Source organism: Xiphophorus maculatus, chromosome 5, assembly GCF_002775205.1.
Source record: "Xiphophorus maculatus strain JP 163 A chromosome 5, X_maculatus-5.0-male, whole genome shotgun sequence".
In the NCBI taxonomy this organism is placed as follows: Eukaryota; Metazoa; Chordata; class Actinopteri; order Cyprinodontiformes; family Poeciliidae; genus Xiphophorus; species Xiphophorus maculatus.
Window position 1 is genome coordinate 8,623,541 of NC_036447.1, and position 17,021 is coordinate 8,640,561.

Sequence of the window (17,021 nt, forward strand, 5' to 3'; positions counted from 1 at the left end):
AACCTTCAGCTGATACATCATACTTCTTCTGTTTTTTTTAATATGAGGTATAGTCGTTGAGTTTCCATAATGAACTTGTAATGAACATTTAATCAGTGATGTTGCTCTAATCAAATAATTTCATGTAACCTTAAACTTATGCGCATGCCATTCTTACACTGAAATTATTATGGTGCATCAATTTGTAGGCTAATAAAAAGAATGACAATGATTAAAGTAATTTTTTTTTCTTAAGGAAACAACCATTTATATATAAAAAGGTTGCTCACAGTCTTTACATGGACTGTTTTTCTGGGTGTTTTTCTTGTTGTGCTGAATAAACTTGTAAGTGAATCAGACAATGACTCTTTCACCTTTGGTGTTTTATTCATACCAGTTCACAACGTATGAACTCAAGAATATGATGTGTGCTCACAAAATCAGATTTCTGAGAACTACGAGTGCATAAAATGTAATACTAACAGTAATCTTTATTGTATCTTTGGCTTCAAGTTGTAGTTAAAAACTATAAAACACGATACATAATAAAAACAAGATCACAAACTGACAATGGACTCAACTTCAAGTCTACATAATGAACTGAGGATAAATGAGGCGTAAAAACACAAAGTTCAATCAATAAAGGTTTCAAGATCTATGAATTCATTAACCACTTCATAAAAATGAGAGAAATGCTGACTTATTGACCTATCACGACCAGTTCTTTACTCTTTGCTTTTATTACTTTAATTAGCAAACAAATCACTCGTTTTACACAATTCAATAATTTCATCATCATTGTGATTAAATAAGCAGATTACTTTACTGCGTGATTTGACTCCTTAAAGCCAACCAGCATCACGTCATCTGCATACAAAGACGGTAATCTGAATTTGTAAGTTGCATCTCTTTTGTGGGGAAATTAAAACGCTGCCAACTTTTTTTTAAATTAATTTGTCCCAGTGTGGAAGAATTTTTTATATAAATTTCAGATCTGCAACTAAATGTTTAGAACAATATCTTTCTAAATAATGTGAGGACTGGATTTGGAACAAACCAGTAAATAGAATCAAGATTTAAAGTTTTTCTAAATGATATCCATGCTGTGTAAAGGGCAGTGCAGGAAGTCTAAATTAAAAACAATAAGACTCAGGTCAGCTGACTTCTGAATTTTATTGACAGAAATGTAAAATAACTTTAGGAAGAGTTGAGATTTTGACCTAAAAAAAGAAAAGTGAGGCACTATATATGGAGTGTGAACATGGATGATGAGGAAAATCGGATAGCAATAAAACAGATCCAACTTAAACTTGGCACAGTGAGTTACACATATTAAACAGCAAACACTCAGGCCGTCATATTTCACCTTAAAAACAGATTTATCTGGGATCTACAGAGGTCAGTTGCATCCTTTTTTTAAATTTCAATTTCCAATGTTGGAAAGGCTTCTACTATATCTTCTGTTTTTCATATATTTACACATGAACACAAAAAATAAATAAAAGAAACAAGGAAATAAATCCTCTCTAGAAAGATCACAATTTGTGCTTTGTAAATTATTTCTGAGCAGCTGTCATCAGTGTGAAACTAAATAAAATCCACCACTGATATGGACTCTGTGCAAACTTTGTCTGCATAATGCTAAAGCAATGTTTCACTTGAAAAGTTGACATAAAAAGTAATTAAACTGTTTTTATGTTTTTAAGTGTTTATAAATAATGTTATCAAAATGAAACGTGAATTGCTGAAAGTTTTATTTAAGTTTCCTTTTACTACTGCTGCCACCTGCTGGTCAAGAGAAGAGTTAACACCTTTCAAGCCTTGAAAGTAAAAGAAAAACGGGAGATTTTTTTATACAGCTCATTATATCTACAAATCAATAGTAATTTTGAAATGAATCAAAATTAAAGGCCTGATTTTTTATTTTCTAAATGCTTACATTTTTGTTTCAAAAATATATTTTTTAACTATGTTCTTTTTAACACCTTACAAAGTTCACAAAGACAACAGTTAAATTAAGGAACTTATATTGTGCACACAATTCAATCTGGATCGTTTGTATGACAATCAGCTCAAACACAATCCATAATTTCATAGATGGATGTGACTGGGATGCGTTTAGCCATAAACCAGACGCGCCATCAAGGACGTTACCACGGAAACGAACGACAACTCACATAATACTGCAAAATCCTGCTTTGCTACAACAAAATAAGCCACCTTGAAATACTTTAGATATAAATTTGATTTTTTTTTTTTTGTCAAAAATGGGCTGTAATTTCTGTTTCAACCATACGAAGACAAAGGCTTTGATGTGATTATTGAGTTGGCTTGAATTTCCATAGATTAATGCAACTGTAGGAGTGTTTGTGATTGTCTAAAACAAGTAAAATAACCGCAGTATTTAACAAAGTAAGAAACATTGCTCAGTCATATGCAGGTTTAATAAATATTTCATCAACCAGAGTGCAGCTCTCTGTAGTAGTAAACGCACATATCAGCTCGCTAAGCACCATGCGAACCAGTTATTCTCTTTTTTTTAGTGGTATTTATCCACTGCTACATCTGAGCAGAAACATTAAGAGGGATAAATTCACTTCACAGCAGAGGGAGAGTCGGTCAGGTGCATCGTCAAAAACAGACATCGTTAACATTTAAACAACATTTTAACACGACTCTCTCTCTCTCTCTCAACATTTATCCACCTGGTTGCTCTGTTCCTGGCACTGCTGGCTGGTTCCTGCTGTCTCCCTTCTCTTCATCCTTTCCGTTAAAATGTTATTAACCCTTCAAGTTTCATCTCTCGCGTGTTATTGTGCGTTTGCTCAACCGCCCTTCAGGACTTCAGGCCCATGCGAGCCATGAGCTGCTCGTAGACAGTCCAAGCCATGGCGGCCATCAGAGTGCGCCGGAGAGATCTTGGCACTGCGCCGCGGAAAAAACCAGACATGCCCTTCTCCTGAGGAAAAAAGGAAAAGTAACAGTAATTTTAAAAATCATTTAAAAGAGCCTGATCTATAAGCATTGGAAGGTCAGAACTTAAAAAGATTATAGTCTGTCTGTCTACTGTACTTCAAAGTAGAGAAGTAATTTTAAAATCCAAGAAGAGCTTTGGATCTTCTTGGAAAAGAGGAAGCGCTTCCATATAAGGTTGATGACATCACCAGCTAAATACAGAGATAGATAAAATGGTTTCCTGAGAGGTGAGACTGCGACACAAAATCTTACCAAGTATTTTTGATCTAATTTCAAGCACAAATATCTTAGTACGCTTGAAATAAGACGAAACTAACTTCCAAGTAACTTTTCAGCAAGATGTAGGAGCTTGTTTTAAGTCAATAATTTCTTAAAATGTACTAGTTTTACTGACGTTATTTAACTTTTAACATAGTTCCCATGTTATAAGTGAAATGTACTACAGGTTCAAGCTGGATGACGTGGCTGAAAAACATATCATGACATAACTGCTTCATATCAGTCGATATAGATAATTATTCATTAGTTTTTTGTTTTAAATATCTGAAATACTTCCAAACTGGTTGCAGGACTTATCCTGCTTTATCTTCAGTTTTCATGCCGCTCTGTTTTTTTTTGTTTTTCTTAAGCAGTTATGAAGCACAGCGGTGGAACCATAAACTGCTGCTGTGGCAGTTACTAAACAGGTTGTTGCTAAGCAACCAGAGTGAGTTGCTAGTAACCAAAGAAAGAGTGGGTTAGTTGATTCTACTAACTTGCTTAGCTCGCCGTGAGAGGTTGAGCAGTTAAAGGCTTTCCTCTGCCTACATTTCCCAGAATGCTGTGCTGCTCCACATCGGAGATCAGTGAATATTCTATTCTGTCAGACAATCTATTATCTATTGGGATTGATCACGTGTCTCTGGCAATATTGTTATTGATTTATTGTCCAGGCCTATTGCAGGTAATAAAGAGTTAAAGCAGTTTCCTGTTTCAGACAGAAACGCACCGTGTAGATGTAGCGGACAGCGTCTGCTGTCCTCCAGTGGGACGGGCTGACTTGGATGTGAGTCTTCACCACATCCGCAGGCTGCGTGACCACAGAAGCCATGACGCCTGCTACCACTCCACAGCTGAAGTTCACCAGCGGCGCGTACGGCGCTGATGTCACTTCTGACGAAGAAGATACCAAATATAAGAATTCAGATGGTTTTTTTTCCCTCTCTTTCTGTGGTTTGTTTATGTTGACTTGCTGCCGGCTTCACCTTGAGGCAGCGCTCGCTTGGCCTGGCTGTAAAACATGACGTAGATGCCGGAGAAAGGAGCGTCTCGCAGCAGCGTGGCGGTCAGCCCCGAGAACAGAGCTCTGACTCCCTCCGTCTCATACATGCTCCTCAGAGCTCCCGGCACGCTCGCATAGTTGTAATATCCGCTCTGTAACAACAACAAATCCAGCATTAAGGCATCTCCATTTTCTGTACTGCTACTTTAGATTTAAGTAAAAATAAGGTGCCCTCCTTTACAAGCACCTTTCAAAATAAAAGCACAGTCCCGGTTCATGTTTGAGTTACCAGCAGTAATGAATGTTTAAGACTTTGTGTTTATGCATTTGCAATAGGAAATTATATATTATATGTATATATTATATTTTTTTTATTTTGAACTGGATGAAGTTAAAACTAAGCCACTTCAAGAGTTTTGAGTAGAAAAACCCAACTTTATGTTCACTTTTTATTCTCACATTAATATAAGAAAAATAACCCAGGAGCTTTAAAGATAAAACTAAAAAGGAGATCTTTGCTCGGTTAAAGGAGGAGGCAGTTTTGCAGAACTATAGTCATTATTTTCAGTGGTAGCAAAACGAACAGGTATAGAGGAAGCATTTTTACTCATTTAGGACTGGAAAAGACTATCTGAGATCTGCTGGAGGGCATAGATTAACAGCTGCGCACCTCAAAGCGCGTCTTGATGACAGTGAACGGCAGCATGCAGATCCCTGCCACGGTTCTGGCACCGGCTCCGAGCAGAACGGCCTCGCCAGCGTTCGGTGCCCGGTCCTGGAAGAAGTGCTGCTTCAGGGAGTAGAAAGTGCTGAAGTAGATTCCCACTCCGGGAATGCAGCGAACAAATGACTGCAAAGCCAGAAATAACAGCGATTAAAATGAATCATGCAGATAAATGTAATTTATAGCTATAACTTTAGATGCCTCACTGCTCAAACACACCTTAATTTTAAGGAAATAACTGGCTACCAGGCTTCTTGGTGGCCTGGAGAGGAAGTAATTCTATGGGGAAATTTTCTGCCATAATTTGAGAGCACACATTTTCAGTTTGAAAATGTCTTTCTTCTCAAAACTTCTGCTCTCTTTCAAATATTCACTGAGCTTTCTCAAGCCTTTCTCCTCACGCTTAAAACTTGTCTCTGCTCGGATCAAATCTCTGCTTGTAAAACTCTCTGCTCGCTTGCGAATCATTTTCTGCTCACGCTTGGGACAGAAAAGTACGGTTACCTGGGAACCTCTCAGCCAATAGAATGAAAGTGTTGCACCGGGTGCGTTTGTTCCCTTCTAGTGGGTTAAAAATAAGAAAACCAGTTGTGTACCGGTGAAACTCCTTTCCACAGACTGAAGAAATTCTCTGTCCTGATGACCTGAATGAAAACCCGGAACATTCCCACCTTTGGCGTCCTGCAAGAATTTAATTGAAGAATTATTACCAGAGGCATCTTAAAATGGACAAATACACTTATCTACATTTAAACACACTACAACTATAAATTTGAAATGTGTTTTTGAAATTTATATAAAGCAAACTGACGGATATTGTATACTTCTGAACATTAGTCTGAACAGAACATGTGAAATGATAATGGCAGTATTTTTGCTGTGAGGGAAAATTCAGAGCAATCCAGGAATAAACTGCCAGGAAGGCAGAAAAAATATTCTGTTCAGACACTTTGTATCTGTGCTTGAGGTGTTTTTAGAGTAACGGGGCAGGTTTTCTAACTCTAGAAGAGCAAAGTGGAGATGATTAAGATAAAAAGCTTAAAGCTGTAACTGCATCAAGAGTGATTTGGTTATAAATCTGCTTGCCAGATTTTAAACTGTAAATTATGTTAAAAACCAGGAATGTTTTTGCTTCAAAATCACAGTTAGCCACTACTTTGTGCACATAAGATGAAGTGAAGTTGAAACATGATGTAAAAGTTCAAAGGGTTAACTCTACATGAAACAATTATGACTGAGGATTTTTAATGGTTAGCAAACAACCACCACAAAATATTAGCAGGTTGATGCTGCCACTTGTAAAATCATTTAAATTAAAACATACCATTTAAAATCAAATACTCCCAGCACCCAGCTCTGACAATTGCAGTTCCAAAGCCTAACACCATTATGTGTTGCTGGTGTGACTAATTCCTCTATATGGGTCATGAAAACTGACTCAGGCTGCCTCAGATGCCGGAGTTCGTCTTCATCCTTAAAGATTTCAGGTTAAAGACGCGCTTCACCAGAAGGATGCCGATCTGTCTGATGGCATTCAGCTTAAAATGTCATGTTGGTCTTACATGAAACGTTTGTGTGTGTGTGCACGCACCCTGGCTTGGCATTGTTCTGCAGCGTCTGCAGCCGTGTTTTGACCAGATCCAGGGGCTGGAAGAGCAGCGTGGAGCAGGTGCCGCTGAGGGAGCCGCACATGAAGGCTTTCAGAGCGGGGTGAGCCTGAGGAGAAAGACGGAGAGGAAAGGGGCAGAGAGGCGGACATGAAAGGGGACGGAAATGGCGGACAGAAAGCACATTGGGTGGACAAGGACAATGAGATGGGAAGGACGTACAGAAATAGTAATTACAGAAGATGGAAGGAAAAACGGGAGAGTGGAATAAAATATAAAAGATTAGAAAATAAGACACAGTTTATTAAAATTTTAGCTGTTTCTGAAAACAAGCGAAATCACGATTACGTAAGAAATCAGAAAATAATCCTAACAAAGCCATTTCTCAAAAATTTAAGAATAATCACATTTATTTATATTTTACTTTAATCCAAACATGCTGCAGTGACATTTTGTTTGCGTATTTGAAAAAACAAGCCTGTGGCACAAAGGCAGAGGCCAGGTTCACACACAGTGGAGATGATGGAGATGTACAGAGACAGCTTCCACACACACACACACACACACACACACACACACACACACACACACACACACACACACACACACACACACACACACACACACACACACACACACACACAGCCATGTTTTCAAGCCTCCTGATGAAATCCTAACCCTTACTGAGACCCTAAATGGTGGGGTCTCCATCAGAGGGTAAATATTCTCACCATGAAACTGAATGAACACATTAAGGTCGCTGCAACATGTGAAACAGCGGCTACAGATAAAAACACATGCTGCAGCTGAAGAGTCAAATTGAAGTTGGATTTCATCTGATCACACACACAAGCTGTAATTTCAGCGCCGTTTGAAGGCAAACTGTAACCGGAAAAGCTCCACACTTGACAGCAACGTAAACAAATCAAACAGTGAGCCGTCTGAAACACGCAAAATGACAAAATCGCTTTTTAAAAAACACAAGTGCCACTTCAAAATGCAAATTGAGCTCCTACCTTCCCCAGAACGCCTGGGGTTCGGTTCTGAGAATCCTGCTTTTCCTGCATTTTGCCCTCTTTCACCTCCCTCTCATCTCCCGGCTATAAATGGGGTAACATCAAATAAACCTGCATCTCTCCTGCAAACCTTTCGTCTCTCGCTTTCCAACGACAAAACGCTCTCCAGCGCTTCTTGTCCTCCCTCCCAACCCCCGTTTCGCAATTGAAGCCTAATCCAGCCAGCGTTTTTCTGAGGGTCTTTATCTTTCAGAGACACGCTTACATCTGTACGTAGCTCTGCCCCCGCTAAAAAAAAGCTCTCTGCTAAACTGCATTTTTATCAACGGACATGAGTCATGGGGTGTGAATATAAAATGTGGGTCACAAGAAAAAAAGAACGAATGTATTGGTTGGATTTGCAGCAGTTAATAAGAAGCCCTAATTTAACTCAACCCATGGGTTTCTGTTTAATTTGTACTTTTTTCAAGGTTTTTTATGGCTCTAGTAGCTTTTATTCAACAGTAGCCCCCTAATTTCCTCTATTACAGTTACAACAAAAACTATTCACACCCCTTGAGTATTTAAATTTCACGTTATTTTCATCAAACCAACAAATTTGTTTCTGATAGGAAACCTGACAGGTATCTCTGAAGACAATGTAAACAGAGTACCAATAAATGTAAATCCCTTTATTAAGATTTTAAAACTAAATGGCAAGACAGAAATTATTTATATCTTTCTCAATAACCAAAGGAGAAAGATTTATTGTCAAACAAACCATTCGTATAAGTGCTAACCAGCTTTTTAGATATCACTGATATTTTGATAATTCAAAATCACCCTAATCTTTACACAGATTCACTTCTGATTCAAGACTCCAAAAGTCAATATCACATTCAGTCAGAAAAAACTTGTGGGAAAATTTAAAAGGATTTCTTTAAACCCAAATCTGCCAGGGACATAGATAATTTAACTGTATATTTAACACAGGAAAAGCTTATATCCATATCTTTACAGTCTTGCTAGTTCTAATTCATGCAAATTAATTCAACATCTTTATTATGTCAGTAAATAACATAGACAAGAAGACTTTAACTATGTCTAAGTGTAAGATAGTGAATGTTGTATAGAATCACGATTATCGAGGTTACATAAGGTGTGTTGATCTCTACATTTATTGGGTTTCATCAGTTCATCCTCAACTGTTGTTCGTCATCTTGGTTTTAGTTTGATCTCTTGGGTGCTCATTATACAATATCGTCTTTTTATTCTCAGAACAAGTCTCAAGTTTGTCCTGCATCACAGCAATGTTGTTTACCAACATTTATACATAAACAGAATCAGAAAGAAGAAGAAGAAAGAAGACCAGATAATGGCATTAATGTTCCAATATCTGAGCAAGACTGGTTTTATTAGGTTGCTACAAAATAAAAGTGGACCAAATTTACATGCACTGTTAAAAAAAAAGAAGAAGATATTTTTATTTATGGCTTTAATACTTTGGATTAAAAAAAGTAATAATTTTTTTATGGGATTCGTTGTCTATTGGAATAATTTTATGAATATTTGTAATTTATCTGAACTTACAGCAAGTGCTTGGTTACTAACAAGGTAAAGGAAGTTCACTTCAAAATTATTAAAACATATCCAATAAAATATATATAATATTTTTTAAATCATAAAAGGACAAGGATGAATCTTATCCTATTGAAACAATTTCACATCCTTTCTATTGCATTTATGTTAAATATTTCTGGACTGAAATTTAACATTTAACTGTGTTGTGACATTACAATTAAACTACAATATAAGAACTTTTTTTAATAATGAAAAAGTTTTGATCAAAACTCACTCTTATTTTTATATATTTAATTCCACTCATAAAGCGGACTAATAAAACCCATAATATACCTCACCTCAAAGTATGAGGTGATAACAGACATTTTTTGAAACTTTTAATAAACAAAAAAACTGCAAAGAGCTATTTTAATATCTTTTTGTTTGTAACCCTCTTTTGTCTTTAAATGTGTTGTTGTAACTAGTTTGCTTTTTCATTATATTTCACTTGCCACACTCTTGAATGTACAGCGGCCATTATTGATAAAGATTTGAAAAAAAAAGAGAGAAAAAGGTAGCCATCATATGTAACACTCACCGCTAACACCTCCATCCCTGAACTGGATGTCGAGCTTGATGAGTCCAGTTTCCCCCTTTACTCGGTTGGGTTTTCGCTGGTTCGGTTCAGCCAAGGTTACTGCGAGATCAAACATAAGTCGAAAACATTTGACAAGCCCGGAGTTAGAGCTAGCTGTATGCTAGGCTAGGCTAACCAACTGTCAGACTGAAGGTAGCATGGCGTCAGCATCACCTAAAGACCAGAAGCCTCGCAAATCTAATAATTACAAACATATTGACCAATTTTTTTTTTTTAAAAGTCAGTTTTAAAAACATAACTTCACAAGTAATTTGAGTTTGGCAGAGTTATTATGTATATAGTATAGTATCTATATAGTTCCAAGAAGAAGAAGAAGAAGCATGTTGACACATTTGTCAATCGGTTTACTACCAGGAAACCGACTCTTCTTACCTTGTAGTGGCGATGTTAGGGATCCATCGGAATGACCCTTGTTAACTCTTGAACCGCCATCTTTTGATATTTACAGAGGCCAGTTGCAGGCTTTCCTCGGACACGAACTCGCCGGTAACACAGAAATTTACGGCAAGAAGAGTTAGCTCGCTTTAGCTTACCGGCTTTCCGTTCAACCACAAAATGTGGAAATAAACCAATGCACTAATTGTTGCGAGAAGTTGAAGTCAGACGTCGTTAAGAGCAGAAGTGAGTAAAAACTGACGCAAGTTGCCGCAGTGCTGCTGAAAAGGCTAGCTTGTAGCTAGCCCTTCTCAGTCCAAAAAGGACAAAGCTGTTACTTATTCCTATAACACAGATAATTCCTTTACAATAAGGGATTATCGGTCTGGTCTCGAAAACAAAACGTGTGCCAGATCTACAGATGTCTAAAAATGGCACACTTACCCCCGTGTAGAAATACAAACCAGAATGAGAAATATTCTGGTTTGTATTGTATACCATAATAGTATTGAGCCGAGCTGGTGCAATTGCGATATTGGCCTGTAGATGTCGCTGCTCCTCTTAGTCTGGAAACCTGAAGGCTATTTCACCCCAATCACCAGAGATGATTACTTAAGTAAATTTAACTACGGTAGTTAAAAAAAATGAGGATACTTTGTCTGGGTAAAAACACTCATTTTTACTTAAGTATCTACTTTTAAAAAAGGTTTGTGGATACCCAATTTGCTTTGCGGACAGCACCGATTGCAGATAAACACATTAAAAAATTACAATAATTTCACACCACAAGATCCATACAGCACACTTAAATACCACCACAGTTTGGGCTCATCTGAAATTATTAATGCAGCAGACACTAATGGGGATAACTAAACATTTACACTATTGCATTCAACCACCATACCTACAAGCAGATGATTAAATGTGACAGTCTAACTTTACTCAAGAATAAACATATTTTAGTCAAAAATGCACCACACAAACCTACACCTCATCTTAAAGTGATATCTTTTATTTGTACACAAGATTTGTCTTTTTCTGTTGAATCCAGTGTGACAGTAGGAGGTCAAGTGACTATACAGTAAACGGCCGAAATGGTAATTGGAAGTGGAAAACAGTTTCTAATGCCTGAACTGTTTATCAAATTATGTCATTTGTAATATTTTAGTATTTTACATACCAGAATTTGCACATTTGATGTTTTTGTCCAATTCCATAATTTCTAAATAGAAGCTCTGATCAGTTTGCACTCATATTTTTTTACTAAATACTCAATTCTTTAGTAATTCCTTGAACAGCTTTTTACTTGAATGAAAATATGTTTAGTGTTCCTGTTGTGTGCAACTTTCTGGGTACCCAGCTATGCCAATTACGGTACAAAATGAACAAGTGATAAATCTGCAATTCTGCATCATTAACAACTTTTCAATGAGGAAGAAAAAACAAAAAGAATTAACTGATATTTAGCCATCAAAGCCAATTTGAGGCATTTTATTTTAGTGTTTTATTTATCCATCCATCCATTTTCTTACACCTTTGTCCCTAATGGGGTTGGGAGGGGCTGGTAGTGTTTTATTTAATCTCAGTCAATTTAAGAAAAAATATTTGAACAGATACCCAAATCTTGGCCAGAAATCATATCTCCCTTAAAACAAAAAAGCAGAAACAAACCCAGTAATTACTGAGAACGTCATTCTAAGTTAAATTTGTAGGAGTCCATACTGAATGCTGCAAATAAATTTTTAAATATAAGACTAATGAACAGAAGAGACAAAGATATGAATGCATTCCTTACTTTATTGCATTAAGGCAGATCATAAAAACAGATTAGCCTTACAACTACAGGATCAGTAACATGCAAATTAATAACCCATCTGAAAATTCAGTGGCAGGGGATTACACAAAAACACAAAGTTTGAATTAGGAGACAAAAGTACTGGCAGAAAAGCAGGCCGTTATTTTGAAAATAATACAGTGAAGCAATAAAACAACCCATCACCTATAACTAATAACACAGTTGGACATTACAGCATCCAAACAGATGACCGTAGAAAGTGTGTCAATAATTAATTAACTAATGAAAACTTGAACATTTTCCAATCATGTGCGTTTGTTATTGTGTTATTTTTTATAACAGACTGAGGAGAAACCTACAGTACAGATAGAAATTTGGAGTGACTATAACCATTACATATCCAGAAAAAAAAAGTTCAAAAAGAAATTTGAGAAATTGTGGTGACATCTTACAAAAACTATGTTTTAACAATACAATATAAACTTTAAGTAGAAAAATAGGCAGGAAAAGTATCTGAAGTATTTCATTAAAAATATACTGCATATTTTTAGAGATATTTTGGCCAGGTGCATGTAAAAAAGTAAATGTAAGGCTAACATTTCATCGCTTTGTTTCCCTTTTGGCCGTCCGGCTCCGCTCACTCGGCTGCAGGTTCGGTACCTTCAGCTGACGCTTCCACATCGTCGTCTGTGTCGTGAGTGGTGCGAGTCAAACCGACCCGCATGTTGAAGGGCAAATCTCCACGTCTGCAAAGAAAATTAACAGGATAAATGAGCCGCAGAAGCACAGTAGCAGACTAATGTGGCACGATAAATTAAAGCAAGATCAATAATTTTCATTTGCATGATTTATTGTTTCTTGCCAAAAAACTGGATGACAAAAATCTTCAGTCTGGTGCTTTGGTCTCAACTAAGCATTTTTTTGAAGGACAATGGGTTTACTTAATTTATTTTATTTATGTATTTATTTTGGATATTTAAAATGTCTTCCAGTGTTAAATATTTATTAAAATTTAAAGTTTATTGATCTTTGAGAATGTATTCTTGCATTATTCTGCCATTACCATAACATTACTTGAAAATGGTCTCAAAACAATATTATTGTTTATCACAATAACTTCTGGGATAATTTATTGTCTAACAAAACTTGTTTTTGTGACAAATCTATGGGTGACAAACAATGCAAAGTTTTATAAAATTCTAATTATGAGTGCTGTGACTTGGTCAAACGCCTTCATAGGCCTCACGTTTATTTTTGTAAAAGCTCCCTTCCCAAATATTAAAGTCAGACCTACTCCATCAGAGAGATGCCCTTTGACCCCATGTCTGAGGAACGGCCGTACCTGAGCTTGCTCTTCAGAGTGCTGACTTCGCGGTTCATGAGGTCAGCCGACTCCGTGGCATCGTCCAGGTCCCTCTGCAGCTTCCTGCGGTAAACGTTGGCCCTCGTCAGCTCCTCCTCCGTTTCCTCGAGCTGCCGCTTCAGTTGACGCATACGGCTGTTCGTCTTCTCCATCTACAGAGAAAGAGATGTTGGTAAGAAATTATGTTTATGTTTTTTTTAAGTGTCACCGTTTAGAAAAGCGCCATAGAATAATAAAAAAAACAACAACCCAAAACAAACACAAACATTTCTCAGGATGATGACCACACCATGAGTTTCTCCCCTTTCCTGCCCATAGCACCCAATGACACAGTGGTATTCCTTGCAGCATGAGATGGTGGTTTGTCATGCATGAGGATGATTTTGCTAAGGAAGGTACGGCTCTTCTTTTTTAACCATGAAAGAAAGTGATCAGTCAGAAAGTCCATATACTTTGCTGAGGTCATTTTCACACCTTCATGGACTCTGAAAGGACCGACCAATGATTCTCTCCCCATGATTTTGGCCCACACCATGACTCCACCACCTCCTTGCTGACGTCACAGCCGTTTTGGGACGTGGTGGCCATCCACCACCAATCCACTACTGCGTCCATCTGGACCATCCAGGGTTGCACAGCAGTCATCAGTGAACAAGTCTGTTTGAAAATTAATCTTCATGTACGGCTGGGCCCACTGCGACCGTTTCTGCTTGTGAGCTCTGGTTAGGGGTGGCTGAATAGTAGGTTCATGCACCGCAAGCCTCTGGAGGATCCTCCACCTTGAGGTTCCAGAGGCACCAGCAGCTTCAAATAACTGTTTGCTGCTTTGTAAGGGCATTTTAACAGCTGCTCTCTTAATCCGATGAATTTGTCAAACAGAAACCTTCCTCATTATGCCTTTATCTGCACAAACCCATCTTTGTTCTGAATCAGCCACAAATCTCTTCACAGTACAATAACGCTTCAGTTTTTATTAAATATCTAATGTTGTCATACGGCACTACACTATCTGATGATTTTTGTCAGCAGAGAGATCCTTTCTCTTTCCCATATTGCTTGAAACCTGTGGCCTGCTTAATAATGTGGAACATCCTTCTTAAGTAGATTTCCTTAAATTGAGTTCACCAGACAAACTAATCAACCCAGCTCTCCGAAATTAATAATAGTGATTCAAAGAGCCCTGACACACAATACCATCTATAAATTTAATAGTACAACAAAAAATTTAATCTTTATGACACTTAAATCCAATTTGCATAATAATTTGGAACACAGTGTATAGATAAAGCTGCAAAAAAATTTAAAATAAATGCATATTTTATTTTGAACAGGAAAACTGACAGAACTTGCCTGGTCTTTGTATTGATCTGTGTTGCGTCGTTCATCATCAACCTGCAACACCACCTCCTTGAGTTTCTTCTCCGTCCTCCTGACCAGCCTGGTGGCCTGCTGACGCTCCCTGAAACACAAGTTACCCACCATGAAGAAGCAAAACGTGTAAAAATAAAAATAATAAAAGATGTTTAACTGCCACTCACTTTGACTCTACATCCAGCTGCTCCTCCAGCTGAGCGATCCTGGCCTCCAGTGAGGTGATGGAGGACTTGTACTTTGACTTGATGGTGACCTCAAGCTCCTGCAACTTCTGTTTCAGCTCCTTGTTCTGGCGGTCAAGCTGGGAGCGAGCGCCCTCTAGCTGCTGGGAGTTGCTGCGCTCCGAAGACAGCTCTGTGGTCAGCTGTTCAGTCTGAGGTCACAGACATCAGGATATTGATTTTTTGGTTATTTTATTTTTTGTTGCTGTTAATTCTATTATCCGGTTATTTATTTTGTATAGCAATACTCCTTTTTGCTTTTTGTTAGTCTGTAATGTACATACAGACACATTGTACATACACCAATGTGTGAAAAAATAAATCAAAAGAAGATTTAAATTTAAAATATAAAACAGTAATGATTTTCCTCCATCTTGTGATCTTACCTGCATCGTCATTCTCTTCACACGATCATTAACCATCTCAGTGTTCAGATGTTCTTCATCCAGTTCCTCCTCCAGCTGAGTGATGCGAGCTTCCAGCCTCCTCTTCTCATCCGTCAGCAGAGAACTGCCAGGAGAAAATTATTTTTAACCACGTGGGCAGAGCACCCCCAAACTGTACTCAAGTAAGAGTAGCACCACTTCATCGTATTTTTATGCGAGTAAAAATAATCCTCCAAGAAATTACTCAGGAAAAAAATTTGGTAAAAAGGCTACTGAGTAAATGATTTTTTTAAATTATGTCAAATGGATGAAAAAAAAAAAATAGGTGCAAAGTTTGGTATTTTAAAATAGTACAGTGAAAAATTCAATGAATTACAAAATAATTAAAATGACATTTTAAAATGTAATTAAAGGTACTTTCAGTGGGTAATGTTTACACAATGGAGTATTATAGCCATGCCAAGAAAAAAAAATTACAAGAATAAAGCCAATATTATGAGAATAAAGTCATATTACAACAAACAAGTTTATTCTAATAATATCATGACTTTATTCTTGTAAATTTACATTTCTTACTATGGCCCTAATACCCAATACATTGTAGGTTTCAACAGGGTAAAGAACTTTTAATGACAAAATATACAGTTTATTGAATTGTCAGTTGACCTCCATATGGCACCAAAGGCTCAGTAGATGGAAAAACAAAGCTGGTGTAAAAACAAGAGGTCTCACTCTAACTGTAGGTGCGTGTCTGGCACATTTTTGGTTAAAACGTGTTCTTTCAGTGATGTTACTCACAGTGCGTCCAGGACCCAGAAATCAAAAGTAGAAATAATTCATAATAAAATTACTCAACTAAAAGTAAAAAGTATGGTGTCGTAAAACTACTGCTACAATTATATATTTTCCAAAAAGTAAATGTAAATAGTTTTCACAGACCTCTGTTAATGCAGATTAAATCAATTTCCTGTTGTGAATATGTTGCAAAAAAGATAAAAGTAATTTAATAAAACCTGTCTGTGCTCTTACTTCTTTGTGTTGCTGCTGTTGATCTCATCCTGGAGTTCGTCCCTCTCAGTCTGAAGCTGCTTCTTCAGCCTGTCAGCTGTTGCCAGCTCCTGATGGAAACCAAACACAAAAAGACCTCAGGAGAAAATATTTCATGCTGTACAAGCTGCTGGAGTAAACCAGTACCAGCAGTGTGGTAGTCGATTCTGTCAAAATTAGAGGTTTTTTTAAATTCCCACCATAACTGCAAAGCTCAAAATGTATCAAAACTTGAGAAACTTTCATTTGGGGGGAAATTTAATGCATAAGAAACTTAAAACAACTTGTTTTTCTTTGCCAACTGTCCTATTTATGAAATATCTGTTATTGGATCAAATGGGAACAAATTTCTTTGGATTTTTTGTAAAGTGAATGTCTAAGTGAGATAAAATTTACTTTGCCACTACACTGGACAGGAAATTGATGAAAACAATGCATGAAATTAGAACGGCTCAGTATATGAAATCTTTGGTGGCATTGCAATTATCGCAAATTACATTTTTCTGTTCATGCAGCCTTAGCTGATCGTTTAAAGCACCATCTATAAACCATTTTGTCAAATAATTTTTAAAAATGCAAACACAAAAATACCGACTGCATCTTATCTTGTCTATTAAGGTTTGATAGTTTAGCTATGTTTAAAGCAATCTGTTTATAAACATTATGCTCAATTACTTATTCCAGAAAAGCAAAATACAGA

At 37.1% G+C, this 17,021-nt stretch overlaps 2 protein-coding genes across 3 annotated transcripts in view; both read right to left on the reverse strand.

Moving 5' to 3' along the window:
* Positions 1–1,133: 1,133 nt before the first annotated feature.
* On the reverse strand, positions 1,134–10,662 carry LOC102230101 (solute carrier family 25 member 38-B-like). 2 transcript variants are annotated; one of them, XM_023334327.1, is made up of 8 exons: positions 10,133–10,662; positions 9,701–9,799; positions 6,532–6,656; positions 5,537–5,621; positions 4,887–5,066; positions 4,200–4,368; positions 3,944–4,107; positions 1,134–2,938 (listed from the first exon to the last, which is right to left on the reverse strand). In XM_023334327.1, exons 2-8 carry the CDS (start codon positions 9,713–9,715, stop codon positions 2,816–2,818), a joined length of 861 nt encoding a protein of 286 aa, XP_023190095.1. In that variant the 5' UTR covers positions 9,716–9,799; positions 10,133–10,662; the 3' UTR covers positions 1,134–2,815. The 2 variants fall into 2 exon arrangements, with proteins under 2 accessions (XP_023190095.1, XP_005797605.1); XM_005797548.2 differs by lacking the exons at positions 9,701–9,799; positions 10,133–10,662 and adding an exon at positions 7,564–9,694.
* Positions 10,663–11,912: 1,250 nt separating this feature from the next.
* Positions 11,913–17,021, reverse strand: part of LOC102230362 (myosin-9-like) — a 39,335-nt gene continuing 34,226 nt past the window's right edge. The window contains exons 38-43 of the mRNA XM_023333541.1: positions 16,304–16,392; positions 15,275–15,398; positions 14,832–15,040; positions 14,644–14,752; positions 13,273–13,445; positions 11,913–12,676 (exon numbers count right to left, since the gene is read on the reverse strand). Coding sequence (XP_023189309.1) covers positions 12,568–12,676; positions 13,273–13,445; positions 14,644–14,752; positions 14,832–15,040; positions 15,275–15,398; positions 16,304–16,392 — 813 coding nt within the window. The 3' untranslated portion in view covers positions 11,913–12,567. The remainder of the gene's footprint in view (positions 12,677–13,272; positions 13,446–14,643; positions 14,753–14,831; positions 15,041–15,274; positions 15,399–16,303; positions 16,393–17,021) is intronic.